This window comes from Elgaria multicarinata, chromosome 21 (genome assembly GCF_023053635.1).
Source record: "Elgaria multicarinata webbii isolate HBS135686 ecotype San Diego chromosome 21, rElgMul1.1.pri, whole genome shotgun sequence".
Lineage (NCBI taxonomy): Eukaryota > Metazoa > Chordata > Lepidosauria > Squamata > Anguidae > Elgaria > Elgaria multicarinata.
The window spans coordinates 4,509,277-4,524,912 of NC_086191.1; the positions used below are offsets into that span (position 1 = coordinate 4,509,277).

Here is a 15,636-nt window from a genome sequence, read left to right on the forward strand (position 1 = left end):
CCAACTGGCTAGCTTTTGCCCAACCCCCAACAAATTTTAAAGCCGATTTTAAAGCACTTTTAGTTGTTGAACCTTCCCTTTAATTAAACCTCGTGTGCTGCTAAAACCTCAGGGGTAGGAGTTCTTCAAAACGGCACCTTTTCTCGCCCTTCCTTCAGTCAACTGCCGAAGCGTGCTAGAGCTGCAGGTTCAGAAAGGAGCGTTGAAGTAATGAGAGCCCCTGTATCAGTTTGTCCTCCAGGTTGCCAGCGATCCTTGGGAGAAACGCAGCGGAGTCAGGTTCCCACTGTAGCACAGGTCATCAGTGAGTGTCGAGAGAGAGAGAGAGCAGCGGAATCGGATAAGTTACTAGTCCATAAGAAAGGAAAACTGCCTTGCTCAATCAGGCCAAAGGTCTGTCTAGACCGGCATTCTGTTACCTGTGCTAGCCTAACCGGATGCCTCTGGAAGCTGACAAACACAGCACATGACGCTGATGGTTAATCCCCTCTTTACCCCCAGCATATCCGGCGCTTGGAGATACGCTAGGGTGACCCTATGGAAAGGAGGACTGGGCTCTCGTATCTTTAACAGTTGCATAGAAAAAGGAATGTCAGCAGGTGTCATTTGTATATATGGAGAACCTGGTAAAGGGAGGGCAACCAGGATGATCAAGGGTCTGGAAACAAAGCCCTATGAAGAGAGGCTGAAACAACTGGGCATGTTTAGCCTGGAGAAGAGAAGATGGAGGGGAGACATGAGAGCACTCTTCAAATACTTGAAAGGTTGTCACAAGGAGGAGGGCCGGGGTCTCTTCTCGATCCTCCCAGAGTGCAGGACACGGAATAACGGGCTCAAGTGACAGGAAGCCAGATTCCGGCTGGACATCAGGAAAAACTTCCTGACTGTTAGAGCAGTACGACAATGGAACCAGTGACCTCAGGAGGTTGTGGTCTCTCCCACACTAGAGGCCTTCAAGAGGCAGCTGGACAACCATCTGTCAGGAATGCTTTAAGGTGGATTCCTGCGTTGAGCAGGGGGTTGGACTCGATGGCCTTGTAGGCCCCTTCCAACTCTACTATTCTATGATTCTATAAATTCCCTCTTCATCCCAACAGTTAAAGCTGCAGGAGCTATACTAGAGTGACCAGATTTAAAAGAGGCCAGGGCACCTGCATCTTTGACTGGTGTGATGAAGAGGAAATTTAACCAGGTTCCCCATATATACAAACGACACGTGCTGAAATTCCCTTCTCTATACAACGGTTAAAGATACAGGAGCCCGGTCCTCCTTTCCATAGGGTCACCCTAAGGTACACTGCCCCTGAAGATGGAGGATTTGGTTTAGCTACCTGCCGTGGCACATTTATCCTCTGTGAATTTGTTCGTGGAATAATTCTCCTAGGGGTGCATGAAAAAGCCGGGTGTCTCTCCTGGAGTGAGCGTTACCAGCACCCCAGTTCTCCTCTAGAAGGTTTCATTACTCCATTAATGACCTCTTCGAGCAGGGCAGTTTTATTATTTATTTATTTATTTATATAGCACCATCAATGTACACAGTGTTGTACATAGTAGGAGAATAAAAGCAGCAACGCCCTGCCACGTAGGCTTACGTTCTAATTAAATCATAATTAAAAATAGAGGGAAAAGGACACACCAAATAGGCACAGGGGACAATAAAACTAACGGCGTGAAAGTAAGAACAAAGTCAAGTTCTACAAGCTGTAGAAAAAGTTTTCAACTGCGCTTTAAAAACTGTGATTGAACTCGTGGCCCGCAAATGCTCTGGAAGAGAATTCCAGGCATAAAGGGCAGCGAGAGAAAATGGACGGAGCCGAACCAGAGAAGTAGAGAAGGCCCCTTGGGTGGGTAAGAAACAGGGCATTTGATGATCGAAGGGCACGAGCAGGGGGCAATCACGTGAAATGACAGAAGAAAGATAGGAAGGAGCCAGACGGCGACGAGCTTTCAAAGTCCGCAAGAGAAGCTTATATTGGATTTTGAAGTGAGTTGGGAGCAAGTGAAGAGTTAAAGGCTTCTAAAGCATCACCTGCAAATTCTTCCCCTCTGGGGAAAAAAACATGAATTGTGATTGGTCAAAAGAGGATGGACATTTGGAAGGTATCGTCGGTATGAGTTAATTTAGCCTTACGTCAAAGCTGGGGAAGTTGTGACCCTCAAGGTGTGATGGACTACAACTCCCATGATCCCATGATCCTATGCTGGCCAGGGCTTACGGGCTAAAACATCTGGAGTGTCACAAGTCGCTCATCCCTGCTGATTATTCAGGTGGGAGAGTTGGGTGAGAGGTGGTGACAATATTTATTTATTTATTTATTTATTACATTTTTCTACCGCCCAATAGCCGAAGCTCTCTGGGCGGTTCACAAAAATTAAAACCATCATAAAACAACCAACAGGTTAAAAGCACAATTACAAAATACAGTATCAAAAGCACAACCAGGATAAAAACATGCAGCAAAATTGATATAAGATTAAAATACAGAGAACAGTAAAATTTAAATTTAAGTTAAAATTAAGTGTTAAAATACTGAGAGAATAAAAAGGTCTTCAGCTGGCGACGAAAGGAGTACAGTGTAGGCGCCAGGTGGACCTCTCTGGGGAGCTCATTCCACAGCCGGGGTGCCACAGCAGAGAAGGCCCTGCTCCTGGTAGCCACCTGCCTCACTTCCTTTGGCAGGGGCTCATGGAGAAGGACCCCTGTGGATGATCTTAAGGTCCGGGCAGGCACATATGGGAGGAGGCGTTCCTTCAAATAACCTGGCCCCAAACCATTTAGGGCTTTGAATGTCAATACCAGCACTTTGAATCGGGCCCGAATACAAAGGTTTGAAAGTTTATGGCTCTGTTCAGACAACACATTTCTCAACGGTAGTTTTTGAACTCCACGGGGGACTTGTTGCACCACTGTTGAGAAATGTGTTGGCTGGCGGGGAAACACTCCACGCTGTGCAGAGGAGAGTTCCTGTACAGCCGTTGTGTGGCGTGCGGTGTGGAGTTTCCTGTTGCGTTGACGTTTCCCACTGGCTACAGAGTTCCCAGGCAAGAGTGGCGAAAGGAGCGAGTGCCGCTCTAGGAGAGCCGCTGGGATTGTTGCTTTTTTGTTGTCGTTGCAGCAATGGCTGATGGGATACCATCGGGAAGACCGGGGGGAGGAGAGAGGCTGGAGGAACGGTCAATGAAACGCAGTCACACAAGGATAGAGTTAGAACATGTGTGGGGAGCACCGCGTAGAAACTCCGCCGTTGAGTGGCGTTTTCCCACTGTGTTGTCTGAACCGAGCCAATGTGTGTAAAAAGCCCAAGGTCTACTGCAGCTCTCGCTCCACAGTTCTCCCAGATGTTGTTTCTGTGTTCAGAGGCATGGCTTGGAGTGGATGAGCGAGAGCCATGGCAGACGGGGTGGGGTGGGGTGTCGGCTCTTGTTGGGGCCTTTCAGCCCCCCTGGTCCAGAAACCCTCCTTCCCTCTCCTGGAAATCACGGTTCAGAGGCTGGGCAGCAGATCTGCGCTTGGCAAATACCGGGGCTCTTCCCTTCTCTGTCTCTGCCGTGAGAACGCCCGAGGCTACCTGAAATGCAGCACGCACACACCCTCCGGTGATCCAGGTTGGGCCATCCGGTGTGTTTCCAGCCTGTGGGGTTTGCCCGGTGCAAACCGCGTGCCCTGAACGCAGCCCGCTGCACGCTCCGGAAAGGCAGAGAAGCAGCAGGAGGCCGCGTCGGGTCACCGGCTTCAGGTGGAACGTGGGAGGAGGCTGCGGACATCCAAGCTGCCAGGCAGAAGTGATGGTTTCGGGTCGCGCCTCAAAGCCTGCTGGGGCGATGAAACGAAAACCCCAGCGGATTCCCCCATTTCCGAAAATATAAGATCTGGCTCTTCCTTGGAACGGTCTTTTACCTGTTCAGAAACGGGGCATCCTCCCTCGTCGGTCCGTTTCTTCCTCCTCCCAGCAGGGAAGGGTCCCTGGTCCAACCTGAAACCGTCTCGGTGGCTGCTGGAGCCTCATTCCGTGGCCTGCGGCCTCCGCCCCCGTTCCGTCTCAAGACCGTGGCCCAAGGTGGACTCCACGGCTCTTTCTCTCCTCCCCATGTTTTTCTTCGTTTTACCAAAGCGGTCTGGAGAACCCGAAAGCTTGCGTCCTCTTTCGTGACCTCTGCGTGGGCCTAATACAGATTCCGGAAGTTTCCTTTTATTGCCCCCTCTACCCTCAATATGCATCCCCCCCTCATTAAATACTGTACGACAGACGCCTCTCGGACGCTTTTCCTGTAGCCTTCGTCATATACGGGGAAGCGGAGTGTTCGAACCCGGCCCTCTCAAACGGTTTCTGCGCCACCTCTTCTCCTTCCCCGCCCCCCCCTCCGCTAAGCTTCCCGGACGCGGCGCCGGTCGCGCCGAGCTCAACGCTGTCCCATTGCTCCTCCCTGCAGGTTCCCAGCTTCCCTGCTTCCACGGCTCCAGCACCATCCGGAACCTGAAGGAGCGTTTCCACATGAACATGACGGAGGAGCAGCTGCAACTTCTCATCGAGCAGATGGTGGACGGCAGCATGCGCTCCATCACCACCAAACTCTACGACGGCTTCCAGTACCTCACCAACGGCATCATGTGACCGCTCGCCCTGCTGGCCGCCGCCTCCCCGCCGCCCGTCCGGAACTTTGGAACTTTTCCCGGAGCGCGTAGGGTGGGTGGGTGGGCGGGTGGATAAAAGGGTGGGCGTAGCTCCCCGGCCACCCCAAGCCGTTCCCTTGCTCCGTCGGCCGCGCGCCCCCACCCCGCCACGACCACAGTGGCGGCTTGAGCCGGGCGCCGCTTTTAACCGGATCCTTTTAGACACTCGCCGGGGGAGGAAGGAAGAGAAGTCTTGAACTCGTCGAAACACTTTCCGTCATGTGAAATGCGGAGGATCATGTGGACAACTCGCTGAGATTTGCCTTGGGAGCCACGAGCAAAGGCCGGAGCCTTCGATCTCCGGACATCCGGAAAGCCGTGTCGTGCGCCTGTCTCCCCTCACGCACCTCCTTCCCTCCCATCCCCCCCCCACGGATCTTTTTATTTCAGTATTATTATACCTCTTTGCACCCTCTAAACTCTCTCCCAAATGTTCTATGGGTCCAGGTGAGAGGGAGGTTTCCCCTTACAGCGGGGCGAAGAAATCTTGGCACTGTGCACCTCCTCCTCCTCCTCTGAAGGTCCCTGCAGCCGAGATGCATCCCTTCCCACCCACCCCGTCACACCCCCGCGTGTCTCTGTGTGTGTCTGCGTCTCTGTCAAGGCGATTAAATTCCCAACCCCATTTTTTCTTTCCCTGCACATTTTAATGCAAGCTGTAAAGTCGCAAATTGCACAAATCTGGATTTTTAATTTTTATTTTATTAACAAGCCCGGCGTTTGCTCCCCGCCGCTGCTCAGAACGCAGCTTCAACGTCCCCTTGAGCATCAGGGCGTGCGCGCGTCTAGGGAGGCGCTGTCTCTTGCCTTCCACAAAAACGCCTCTGGGTTTTCCCTTTCGCCTCTTGATAACGTCCGTCATTTTCACGGTTCACGTCAACGAGGGAGGGGTTGGGGAAGGCGACGGGCAAAAAGAGCCGGGCCGTTTCACGTGCTTTCCTTGGGTTGGGTTGAAACCGCCTCGTGCTGCGGCAGAAAAGTCCCCCGCCGCAGTTCGAGGTTAGTCAGAGGAGATTGACGTACCAGGCACCAGACTCCTTAACTTAAACGTTCGTTCTTTCTGGAGTGTTTGGACATGGGGTTTCCCACTCGTATGACTGGGCGACCTGGCTTCCTCTCTCTCTGATTGGCCAAGTAGAAGATTCTTCGGGATCTCTCTCTTCATGGTAACAATTGCCCCGGTCTGCAGCTCCTGGCAAAGAGAAGCAAAATATTTGGACCGCTACTGTGCTCTTGCCCGTACTAGGATACTCAAGGAATTGTATCCTCTTCATTAGCAAAGCTTCCTCTTCCTGTCCCCCCCACCTCCATCGTCCTTGGGGTCTTCGACAGTGCCTTCTCCATCTTTGCTTACCATAGCAAGTGCGCAGCCATCCGCCATCTTTAAATTAAAAAGCATTTTCCCCGTCAGCGCGAAAGGAGCTCTGCACACAGCTCCCCTGAAAACGCGAATGTTTTGCAATACGAATTTCATAAACGATTCTACCAGTGTATATACATGCGTGTGTGTGTGTGTGTAGGGGGGTGCCTTTACCCTAACCACTCACCCCAATTTCCCAAGAACAGACTTTTGGGTGGTACTTTTGACCCACAGAAAACGTGATGGTTTATTTGGTGCATTTCTATGTATGCAGATCTGAAATTTGCCTCTCCTTTTGGGGGGCGGGGTGGAACGCTATGATTCCGGTGTGTGTGTGTCCCCAATATCTCATTTTCCCTCCCGATCTTCCTCTTAGCCTGTTCCCAAACCTCCTTTCTGAACATGATTCCCCCCCCCCCACGCAATACAAGGTTTGTGTGCGTCCGTGTGTAGCACTTAATTCCTGCAACTCTGAAAAAAAACCACACCACTCTCTCTTTTTCCTTTTAAAAATTGCTGGTTGTAAAAGACAATTTGTGGTTGAGGGGGACGACGAGGAGAATCGGCATAGAAATGGCGCATAAAATGAAAAGCGAGTTGGCACAGCATCTGTGTGGTTCTTTCTTTAGTTTCTTAACCTCCTGAGCTCTTCCCCCCCCCCAAAAAAAAGTGACAGAGGCAAAATCTGCCATTTGGCTGTTTGACCCTTTCACGTAGCCTGGCTGTGAATCAAGATATATCCAGAGAGGTTTCCGACCATGTTCTCCACCGGGTTGCAAGACGATTTAAGAAGTCTGTTTCGTTTTGTTTCCTGAAAGGTGTGAGTGTCAGAAAGAGAAAGGTGTGTGTTTGTTACAGCTTTGCGTGTGTCCGTCAATAACACGGAGTCCCCGCTACAGTCTCGGAAGTATATTTCACGATGGCCATCCTCGACGCTTCCTTTGGGCTTTGTTTGTTGCGTGCGTCCCTTTTTAAATCCCCGAGGGGCTACGCGGCCATCCTCGGTCGCTCTCTCGGGAAAAGATGGGACTCTGCGAAGAGAGAAGGGAGCAGCCACAGAAATACGCAGAAATGGAATGTTGTTGTACCTCTTAAGTCTGCAAGCTTTCACGGTTGGACTCAATGTACTAGGAAGGAGATGCCTTCCGACTGGTTAATGCTTAAAGGTATGGGGGCAGGGGATGAGGGGTGTTCTCTGGCCACTTGGGGGGGGTGACCCTCCCCTTTCTGCAGTTCACCCAGCAGCAGAGAAATTCGCCATCCCCTCCCCCCGCCACGGAAATCCGTCCCTTCTCGCATGGAGACAATTCCTACAAGCAATCCATGAAGCCACCAGCTTCCGTATGCTCGGAAGCCTCCCAGTGACTGCAGCAGCCATGCGTGCTGGGATCCTCCCCACGTTGCCACCTGCTCAACCACACAGCTTGCAGGGAATCCTGTGGGGCCTTTTCCGATGGGGAAGGAATGAGCAGAGGGTGCAACGTTGGGCGAATGGCCGGCCAGAGAGGCTGGGTCTTGGCGGTGCTGAAACCAGGGGCTACTACAGTCACCCGGAGGCTTCCCAGTTTCCTTCCTGTTTTGATTATTTTATAATAGTAATAATAAATTTATTTCTTACCCGCCTCTCCATTTTGATCAAGGCGGGGAACAGCAGTAAGTATAAAATACATACTTGAAGAAGGCCCTTTTTGGGGGTGCACCTTTTTGGGGGTGCGGAGGAGGCTAGTGAAATATCTCGTTGCTAACCCAAGGAGGTGGATTGTCTTACTGTAGTTAAGCTGACCTCTCCTCAGTGGTACCCATGTTCCAGTGTGCTGCTAATGTCTCCCAAATGGTGTACGTATGACTGCACATGCGTGTGTGTTGGCTGGGATTTTTTTAAAAAAAACCCACACCCTTCCAATTGTGTAAGGACAGGCCAAACCCCAAAATAAAATCTATGAAAGGAACTTACATTTCTACTAGAAGTTCCTTCTTATAAATCTGGGGAAAGGAAAAAAGAATATCCATGCAAGCCCACTGGCCATAAGTTTTCCGTGGAGGAGACAATGATGAAGCCTCTAGACGTGATTGGCTGACCTGCTGTGATGTCACAGAGGGAATGGCTGGCTGGGGAATGCTGGGAGCTGTAGGACTCCCCCCCCTTCATCTAAACGTACATGGGATTGCGCCCTTAAAAGCTGTTCCAGGTAGCAAAATGTCCCAGTAGCAAATCCTCAGCAAAGATGCTGGGATTAACTGCATGTGGGATTTTCCTGGGGCTACATTCTGTGTGTGGAGAAGGAGGTATATATATTGCCCTGAGGTCATCAGTGCAATTAAAATGGTGATAAAAACCATTTTAGCTATTAAAACGGTTTACAGGCCGTCCTATGACCAAAGTCCGCTTTAATCTCTGTGCAACGGCAATGCAATAATAAACACGTGCAGTGTGGCTATCAACTAAAAATGGTCGGATCAAGGTTCAAATCCTCCACTTGGCCATGGCTTTGAACCGGTTCCTTTCACTTTCGGCCTAACCTACCTTGCAGGGTAGTTGTGAGGTTGGGGGAGAATCAACTACACCACTCGGGTCCTTGAAGGAAAGTCAGGATATGATGATTATTTTCTATCACCTTCCTCGGCCAAAAAGGCTTACATGCAAATAGGTAAAACGAGACGGTCTCTGCCCCCGCCGGCTTCCAATCTAAAAAGATGTGACACAAGGAATAAAGGATGGAATGGGAAAAATGGGGTGGTGGCAGTGAATTAAGCAGTCCTTCATCAGGACTAGTGGAATGGACCCGCTCTCCCTTTCATCATAGGGTAAACATGTAATAAAATAAAGCAGAAAGCAGAGACTTAGAATCAGAATAGCAGAGTTGGAAGGGGCCTACAAGGCCATCGGGTCCAACCCCCTGCTCAATGCAGGAATCCACCCTAAAGCATCCCTGACAGATGCTTGTCCAGCTGCCTCTTGAAGGCCTCTAGTGTGGGAGAGCCCACAACCTCCCTAGGTAACTGGTTCCATTGTCGTACTGCTCTAACAGTCAGGAAGTTTTTCCTGATGTCCAGCTGGAATCTGTCTTCCTTTAACTTGAGCCCGTGATTCCGTGTCCTGCACTCTGGGAGGATCGAGAAGAGATCCTGGCCCTCCTCTGTGTGACAACCTTTTAAGTATTTGAAGAGTGCTCTCATGTCTCCCCTCCATCTTCTCTTCTCCAGGCTAAACAGGCCCAGTTCTTTCAGTCTCTGAAAGGACCCTTTTTAGCACTGAAAGGGCAGAATTTTTTATTTTAAGCCGTATAAAAGCCACGATGTAATTTAAAGCGTCTGGGGGCGGGGGGGAGGTCTTGGCACTAGAAGGACATTAAAGTAACTGCCAAGTGGCCAGACAGTATTCTGTAGCCAAGGGGCCACCACCCAGAAGCCCCTTTCCCTAGTAGCCACCTGCCGTACCTCATTCGGCTGGGGTACTCGAGAAAACCCTCAAACGACCATCTCATGGTTCGGGTGGCAAACATCACGGTTTCACCATAACAGCTATCTAATCTAAATTTAGCATAATTGTCCAACGTGTGTTGATGGTTTTCTTATTTTCTTGCTCTTGTATTTCTTTTTTTAAAAAGTACTTGGCTATTCCTTGGAAATATTTGAAAGGTCAAATGCTAAACCGGACTCTGTTGTCTATGTCAGACTATGTCTTTCTCTTGCTCCTGAATTACTCTTGATTCATCATGCTCCAAACTGATTTTAAAATTTTGGATTTATTATTATTATTTATTACCTGCCTCTCCCTCTGGATTGAGGCAGGGTACAATACAAATACAAAATAGCTTCAGCTATTGGGTGGTATAGAAATGTAATAAATAAATAAATAAAATACATCTGATTAAAAACATATAAAACTAATACATTATTAAAAGGCAGCACATTATTAAAAGGCATCTTAAAATTCAACTGGGGAGGCCTGCCGGAAGAGATCATAACTGGTCAATTCCTGGCCGGTACATCTCTAGATGGTAGTTGATGTCTTGGGTGACAGCCTCGCCTGTTGAATTCCTGTCTGCAGGGTATTCTTAACAACAACAACAACAAAAAAAAAAACATGGAGCTTAAAGTTGCCACTTTTATTAGTTTGACAGGCAGAAATCCAACAGGTGGTGTGCTCTTCCCCAGGCATGGGAGAAAGGCCCTTTCCACTTGCTACATGTTGGCCTGTCAGGCCGCTGTGAAAGTGTCCATGGTGAAATAAAGGAGGCTCCATCCAGCCTCACGCGCTGGAGGACTGTCCCCTATTTGAAGCGTTGTTCTGTCTAATTCCAGATCAAAGATAATGAAACCATAACTGTGGCCCGTTCACCGTTTGCAGCACCTGTGCAACAGCAGCCTGAACACCCAGGCATAGAGCTCACCTGGTCGCCTTCTTCCACAACACACTGAGATGTATTGTATTTCTATTTAAAATACAATAATTATTTCTAAATCGGCAGCTACATATATAAATTCACTGTCCTCTCTTCTTTTTTTGGCCTTTCATAAGGGCACGTTAAGCAGGCTAGTCCTCATTGAGGAAAAGACTGGAATTGGGAGCGACACACATAGGTGGTAAAACCCAGCGGGGTCTACGCCTTGAGACAAAATGGGACTGTTGCCCAAAGTGTCCATTAGCCCACGTGTAGCCACCGCCCCAGTTGCCACAGAGGCTCAAGAGACTGCAGGGCAAGCCATGGGAAAAGGCTCGGCCACTAGGCCGGTCCGAAGCCACGTTTTACCGATCCACGGCTTTGAATTGAGCTCTCCTCTGTCAAGAGACTATGGTAAAGCACTCACACGAGTCCACAAGCTGCTGGACTCCAATCCTTTATCAACCCTGGCCACCCACACTCAAGAGTTGGGGATGATGGGAACTGGAGACCAAAACCACCCCGGGCCACACAACACCTTTGAGGCAAATCGCACCCCGTTCAACTGAATAGGGCTTAAACCCAGCTCAGTGCATAGAATCATAGAATAGTAGAGTTAAAAGGGGCCTAAAAGGCCATTGAGTCCAACCCCCTGCTCAATGCAGGAATCCACCCTACAGCATACTTGACAGTGCAAGGATGGTCTACTTGGGGCCCCCTACAAGTTGCCCCCCTAGTTTACAGGACTCCAGCCTTAGTTATATGGCTGGAGCACTTGCTGGAATTCACCCGCCCCCCCCTTCCCGGCAAACTGGGGTTGTCTGAACCCAGGGGTGCAGCTCCTCCTTTGCCCAGGAGGGGGCAGGCTTGCATTAGCCGCGCGCCCGCAGCTGCGCGGGTTTGTCTTTCCGCTCCACCAGGGGGCGCCTCTTTCTCGCCTGCTTCGCTTTGCATTTCATTGCAAGGCTCCAGCGTTTTTCCCACCCCCAGCCTGAGAATGCGAGGAAGAAACTCAAGCTAACAGCTACCTGTCGGTGCCTGCCTGCCTTCCTCCCTCCTCTGGCCCAACCCATCTGCACAGGAAGAGCAGGAGGGAGGGAGAGAACACAACAGGATTTCTTTAATTTTTTGGAAGCTAGCAGTTGGCTCACCCTCCACCCACCCCCGATCCCATCAACCGGGGAGGCCACCTTGCTTTGGGAAAGGTCCCGCCATCGAAGGATTTGTCCCAGCACTAGGAAAAGGAGGTTTTGTGGACCTGTTAGCCCACGATGTGGCCTTAACCGTCTTCACCTGCAGGGCTTCATAGGAACCAGGAACTGCGGGCGAAACTGGCAGTAAAATTCCACCATGGTGAGTGTTTTGCTTTCTCCTTGGAAACAACTTTAGGGTCGTCTTTTCAGCCAAACCAACAAAGAGTTTGGGGGGCACTTTGAAACGCGATTTATTCTGGCAGAAACTTCTGTGGCTTAGAGCCCGCTTCCTTGGAAACATGGGGATATTATGGAGAATTCCAGGTGTTATATGTGTAATATACATATGCAGGGGTGACATTGGGTTGCAAACTTCAGGAGAATCGCCTCTCTGCGCCTTTGTATTCTTTTTGCGTCCGAGTAGAACCCAAACACATCTTGGAGCAGCTGAACTGTTTCCCCTTTCCTGCTCAACAGATCCTTTTCATTTCTTTCTAAAAGTCCTGCCGTGGCACTTCCAGGTTGATTGAACCCAGGCAGATATGTGTGCGTGGAATGAAAGAATTGATAAAACAATTAATTGGCTGTAGATCTAACGTGCTTTAGAAAGAAGAATAAAACCGATGCATTTGCTATTTAAATGCCTTATCGAGGAATTGATAGTAGATTTTAGGTGCTTTAGAAAGAGTAAAATAATAATAATAAGCCACTTGCAGTTTAAATACCTCACAAAACTGGAATAAATAACACTATCCACATTATTATTATTATTTGCATTTGTATACCGTCCCATAGCCGAAGCTCTCTGGGCAGCTCAAATAAGAGAAAAACACTTAAAACAATATACAAAGATTAAAACCCACAAAAACAAGCAAAATACACATACATTTTGTATATACATACCTGACGGAACGCCTCTCCCGACATGAACCTACCTGTACACTACGCTCAACATAGAGAGGCAACAAGTGGAGTACTGCAGGGCTCAGTCCTGGGCCCAGTGCTCTTCAACATTTTTATTAATGATTTGGACGAGGAGGTGCAGGGAACGCTGATCAAATTTGCAGATGACACAAAATTGGGTGGGATAGCTAATACCCTGGAAGACAGAAACAAACTTCAAAGTGATCTTGATAGGCTGGAGTGCTGGGCTGAAAACAACAGGATGAAATTGAATAGGGATAAATGCCAAGTTCTACATTTAGGAAATAGAAACCACATGCACAGTTACAAGATGGGGGATACTTGGCTCAGCAATACTACAAACGAGAAGGATCTTGGAATAGTTGTAGATCGCAAGCTGAATATGAGCCAACAGTGCGATATGGCTGCAAGAAAAGCAAATGCTATTTTGGGCTGCATTAATAGAAGTATAGCTTCCAAATCACGTGAGGTACTGGTTCCTCTCTATTCGGCCCTGGTTAGGCCTCATCTAGAGTATTGCGTCCAGTTCTGGGCTCCACAATTCAAGAAGGATGCAGACAAGCTGGAGCGTGTTCAGAGGAGGGCAACCAAGATGATCAGGGGTCCGGAAACAAAGCCCTAGGAGGAGAGACTGAAAGAACTGGGCCTGTTTAGCCTGGAGAGGAGAAGATTGAGGGGAGACATGATAGCACTCTTCAAAGACTTAAAAGGTTGTCACACAGAGGAGGGCCAGGATCTCTTCTCGATCCTCCCAGAGTGCAGGACACGGAATCACGGGCTCAAGTTAAAGGAAGCCAGATTCCAGCTGGACGTCAGGAAAAACTTCCTGACTGTTAGAGCAGTACGACAATGGAATCAGTTACCTAGGGAGGTTGTGGGCTCTCCCACACTAGAGGCCTTCAAGAGGCAGCTGGACAAGCATCTGTCAGGGATGCTTTAGGGTGAATTCCTGCATTGAGCAGGGGGTTGGACTCGATGGCCTTGTAGGCCCCTTCCAACTCTGCTATTCTATGATTCTATGATCTAAGGTCCTCCTCCAAGTTGCCTACTCTGAGGGAAGCTTGGAGGATGGCAACAAGGGAGGGGGCCTTTCCCCACATTCCCCCCGACTGTGGAATGATCTCCCCGATGAGGCTCGCCTGGCACCAACATTGTTATCTTTTCGGCACCAGGTCAAGACTTTTCTCTTCTCCCAGGCATTTTAACAGCATTTAACAATGTTAAGTTTGTTTTTAATGGACCCCAGAATTGTTGTTTTTAAATGGATACTGTTGTTTCTATACTGTTGCTTTTATGTTTTTGATGGTTTTTAAATTTTGTATACTTTTTAATGTTTAACATTTTTAACTGTTGTAAACCGCCCAGAGAGCTTCAGCTGTGGGGCGGTATATAAATGTAATAAATAAATAAATAAAATAAATATTTTTTTAAAAAAACCCACTATAACAACTTTAAAAAGAAAAGGAAAAGAAACAAAGGCAGCCATATGAAAAATGCCCAAATCCGTAGAGTGTAATACTTTGATTAGGCTAGCTCAAAGATCTCAAAAACTTGCACATTATTATTATTATTATTATGTTGGTGATCTTTGAGTCGTTCATGTGAAGGTCTTGCGTTATACGGATCATGAATTTCAAATAACAGACGTGTTATTTTTTAAGTTTTGAAGGTCCAAAGATGATGGTTAAAAAAAATGTTATGGAGATGCAGTGATTAAGATATTGTGTCTTCCTAATGGCCCACGCATAAGCTGTGCTGAATCACCCTCCAAACTGCACTTTAGTGAAACGTAAGATCAGAAATAGGAGGAGGTTATTTCCGTTCTGAGTTGTCTTCGGAGGAGTGGCAACTGTGAATGTTTGCTGTTTGAAAGTTAGAAATGCCTTCAGGGAGGTGATAATTCTCCTGCCAATTCTTGAGGACTAGTGACATGCCAATCAGAATGATGGATAAGGGATGTGGTGGAGGCCAGTATGTTCATCCCGTCCAACAGTCCAGCAGGAGATTAAACGTTCTATGAAACATTTAAAATGTTTGTTGAAAATCATCAGATATTTTGGACTTCAGCTCCCATCAGCCCCTGCCAGCATGGCCAATGATCAGGAACGCTGGGAGTTGAAGTCCAAAGGGCATTCTGTTGAGGAAGGCCAATCTGCTGCAGCGTACAAGACATGGAGAAAATGGAGTGAGGACAGGGGTGTTGGAAGGACTGCAAGAATCCCGTTGTGTCTCTGCGTGTGCATACAAAGAGTGCGCAGAGACACATTGGCATATTCCATGGTGTCGGCCCAGCGACACTGTGGGTAGGTTTTCCCTTTCTAGGTTTTCCCTGTCTTGCAATATTTTGGCTTGCCGTGGAGTGCATAATGCGCCCACCCCAATGTTAGTGTTATACTATTTATTTATTTTTATTGCATTTCTATATTGCCCAATAGCTGAATTTATACAGGAGAAAGTTGTGGAGGTGGGGTTCCAGAGTGGAGCCAGGAGACACCTTCACCCTGGTGATACCACCCCTCAAATCTAGCCTGCTCCTAATTTGCATAGCCACACTCCCTTAATTGATACATAGCCCTAGCCCAGGTTATGCGCCGTCACGCAACAGTGTGACATTCCTTTTGGTGTCTGGGATGGAGCACCTAAATTAACCCTTCCTTCTCTGCATTAATTCTCTGCATTAATTCTCTGCTTTGTTGGCTGTCTATTCATCCGTCTGTTGTTATCAAGTGGATTTCCAAAAATGTTTCGTATTGCTGGGAAGGGTTGACATCTCTCATTTTAAATGGCGTCTCTTTAAGCCTATGCGGCAGGGTTTTGCTATTTTATTGTTTTACTCTGTACATGTACATTGATGGTGCTATATAAATAATAATAATAATAATAATAATAATAATAATAATAATAATAATAATAATAATATAGAACATACTGCAGATTCTGAGGACTGTTTGCTTGTCCAGCCTGAACATATCAGTAATTCAAATTTCTAGGTGACTGAAGAAGAATTGTAGGAGTTAGGTCTAAAATGTAAAACACAGTGTTTTCATTTAGACTGTGCTGCCAGTATGCAATTAGACACTTTGCAATCAGCAATAAAAACAC

General features: G+C 48.1%; 2 protein-coding genes across 3 annotated transcripts in view; both read left to right on the forward strand.

The window, feature by feature from the left end:
• Positions 1-6,635, forward strand: part of PI4KB (phosphatidylinositol 4-kinase beta) — a 55,022-nt gene extending 48,387 nt beyond the window's left edge. For both annotated transcript variants that reach the window (XM_063145717.1, XM_063145718.1), the window contains one exon: positions 4,432-6,635. In XM_063145717.1, coding sequence (XP_063001787.1) covers positions 4,432-4,613 — 182 coding nt within the window. In that variant the 3' untranslated portion in view covers positions 4,614-6,635. The remainder of the gene's footprint in view (positions 1-4,431) is intronic.
• A 4,969-nt stretch (positions 6,636-11,604) lies between these two features.
• Positions 11,605-15,636, forward strand: part of LOC134411979 (unconventional myosin-Ie-like) — a 48,609-nt gene continuing 44,577 nt past the window's right edge. The window contains exon 1 of the mRNA XM_063145714.1: positions 11,605-11,770. Within this exon, the coding sequence (XP_063001784.1) occupies positions 11,768-11,770 (3 nt within the window). The 5' untranslated portion in view covers positions 11,605-11,767. The remainder of the gene's footprint in view (positions 11,771-15,636) is intronic.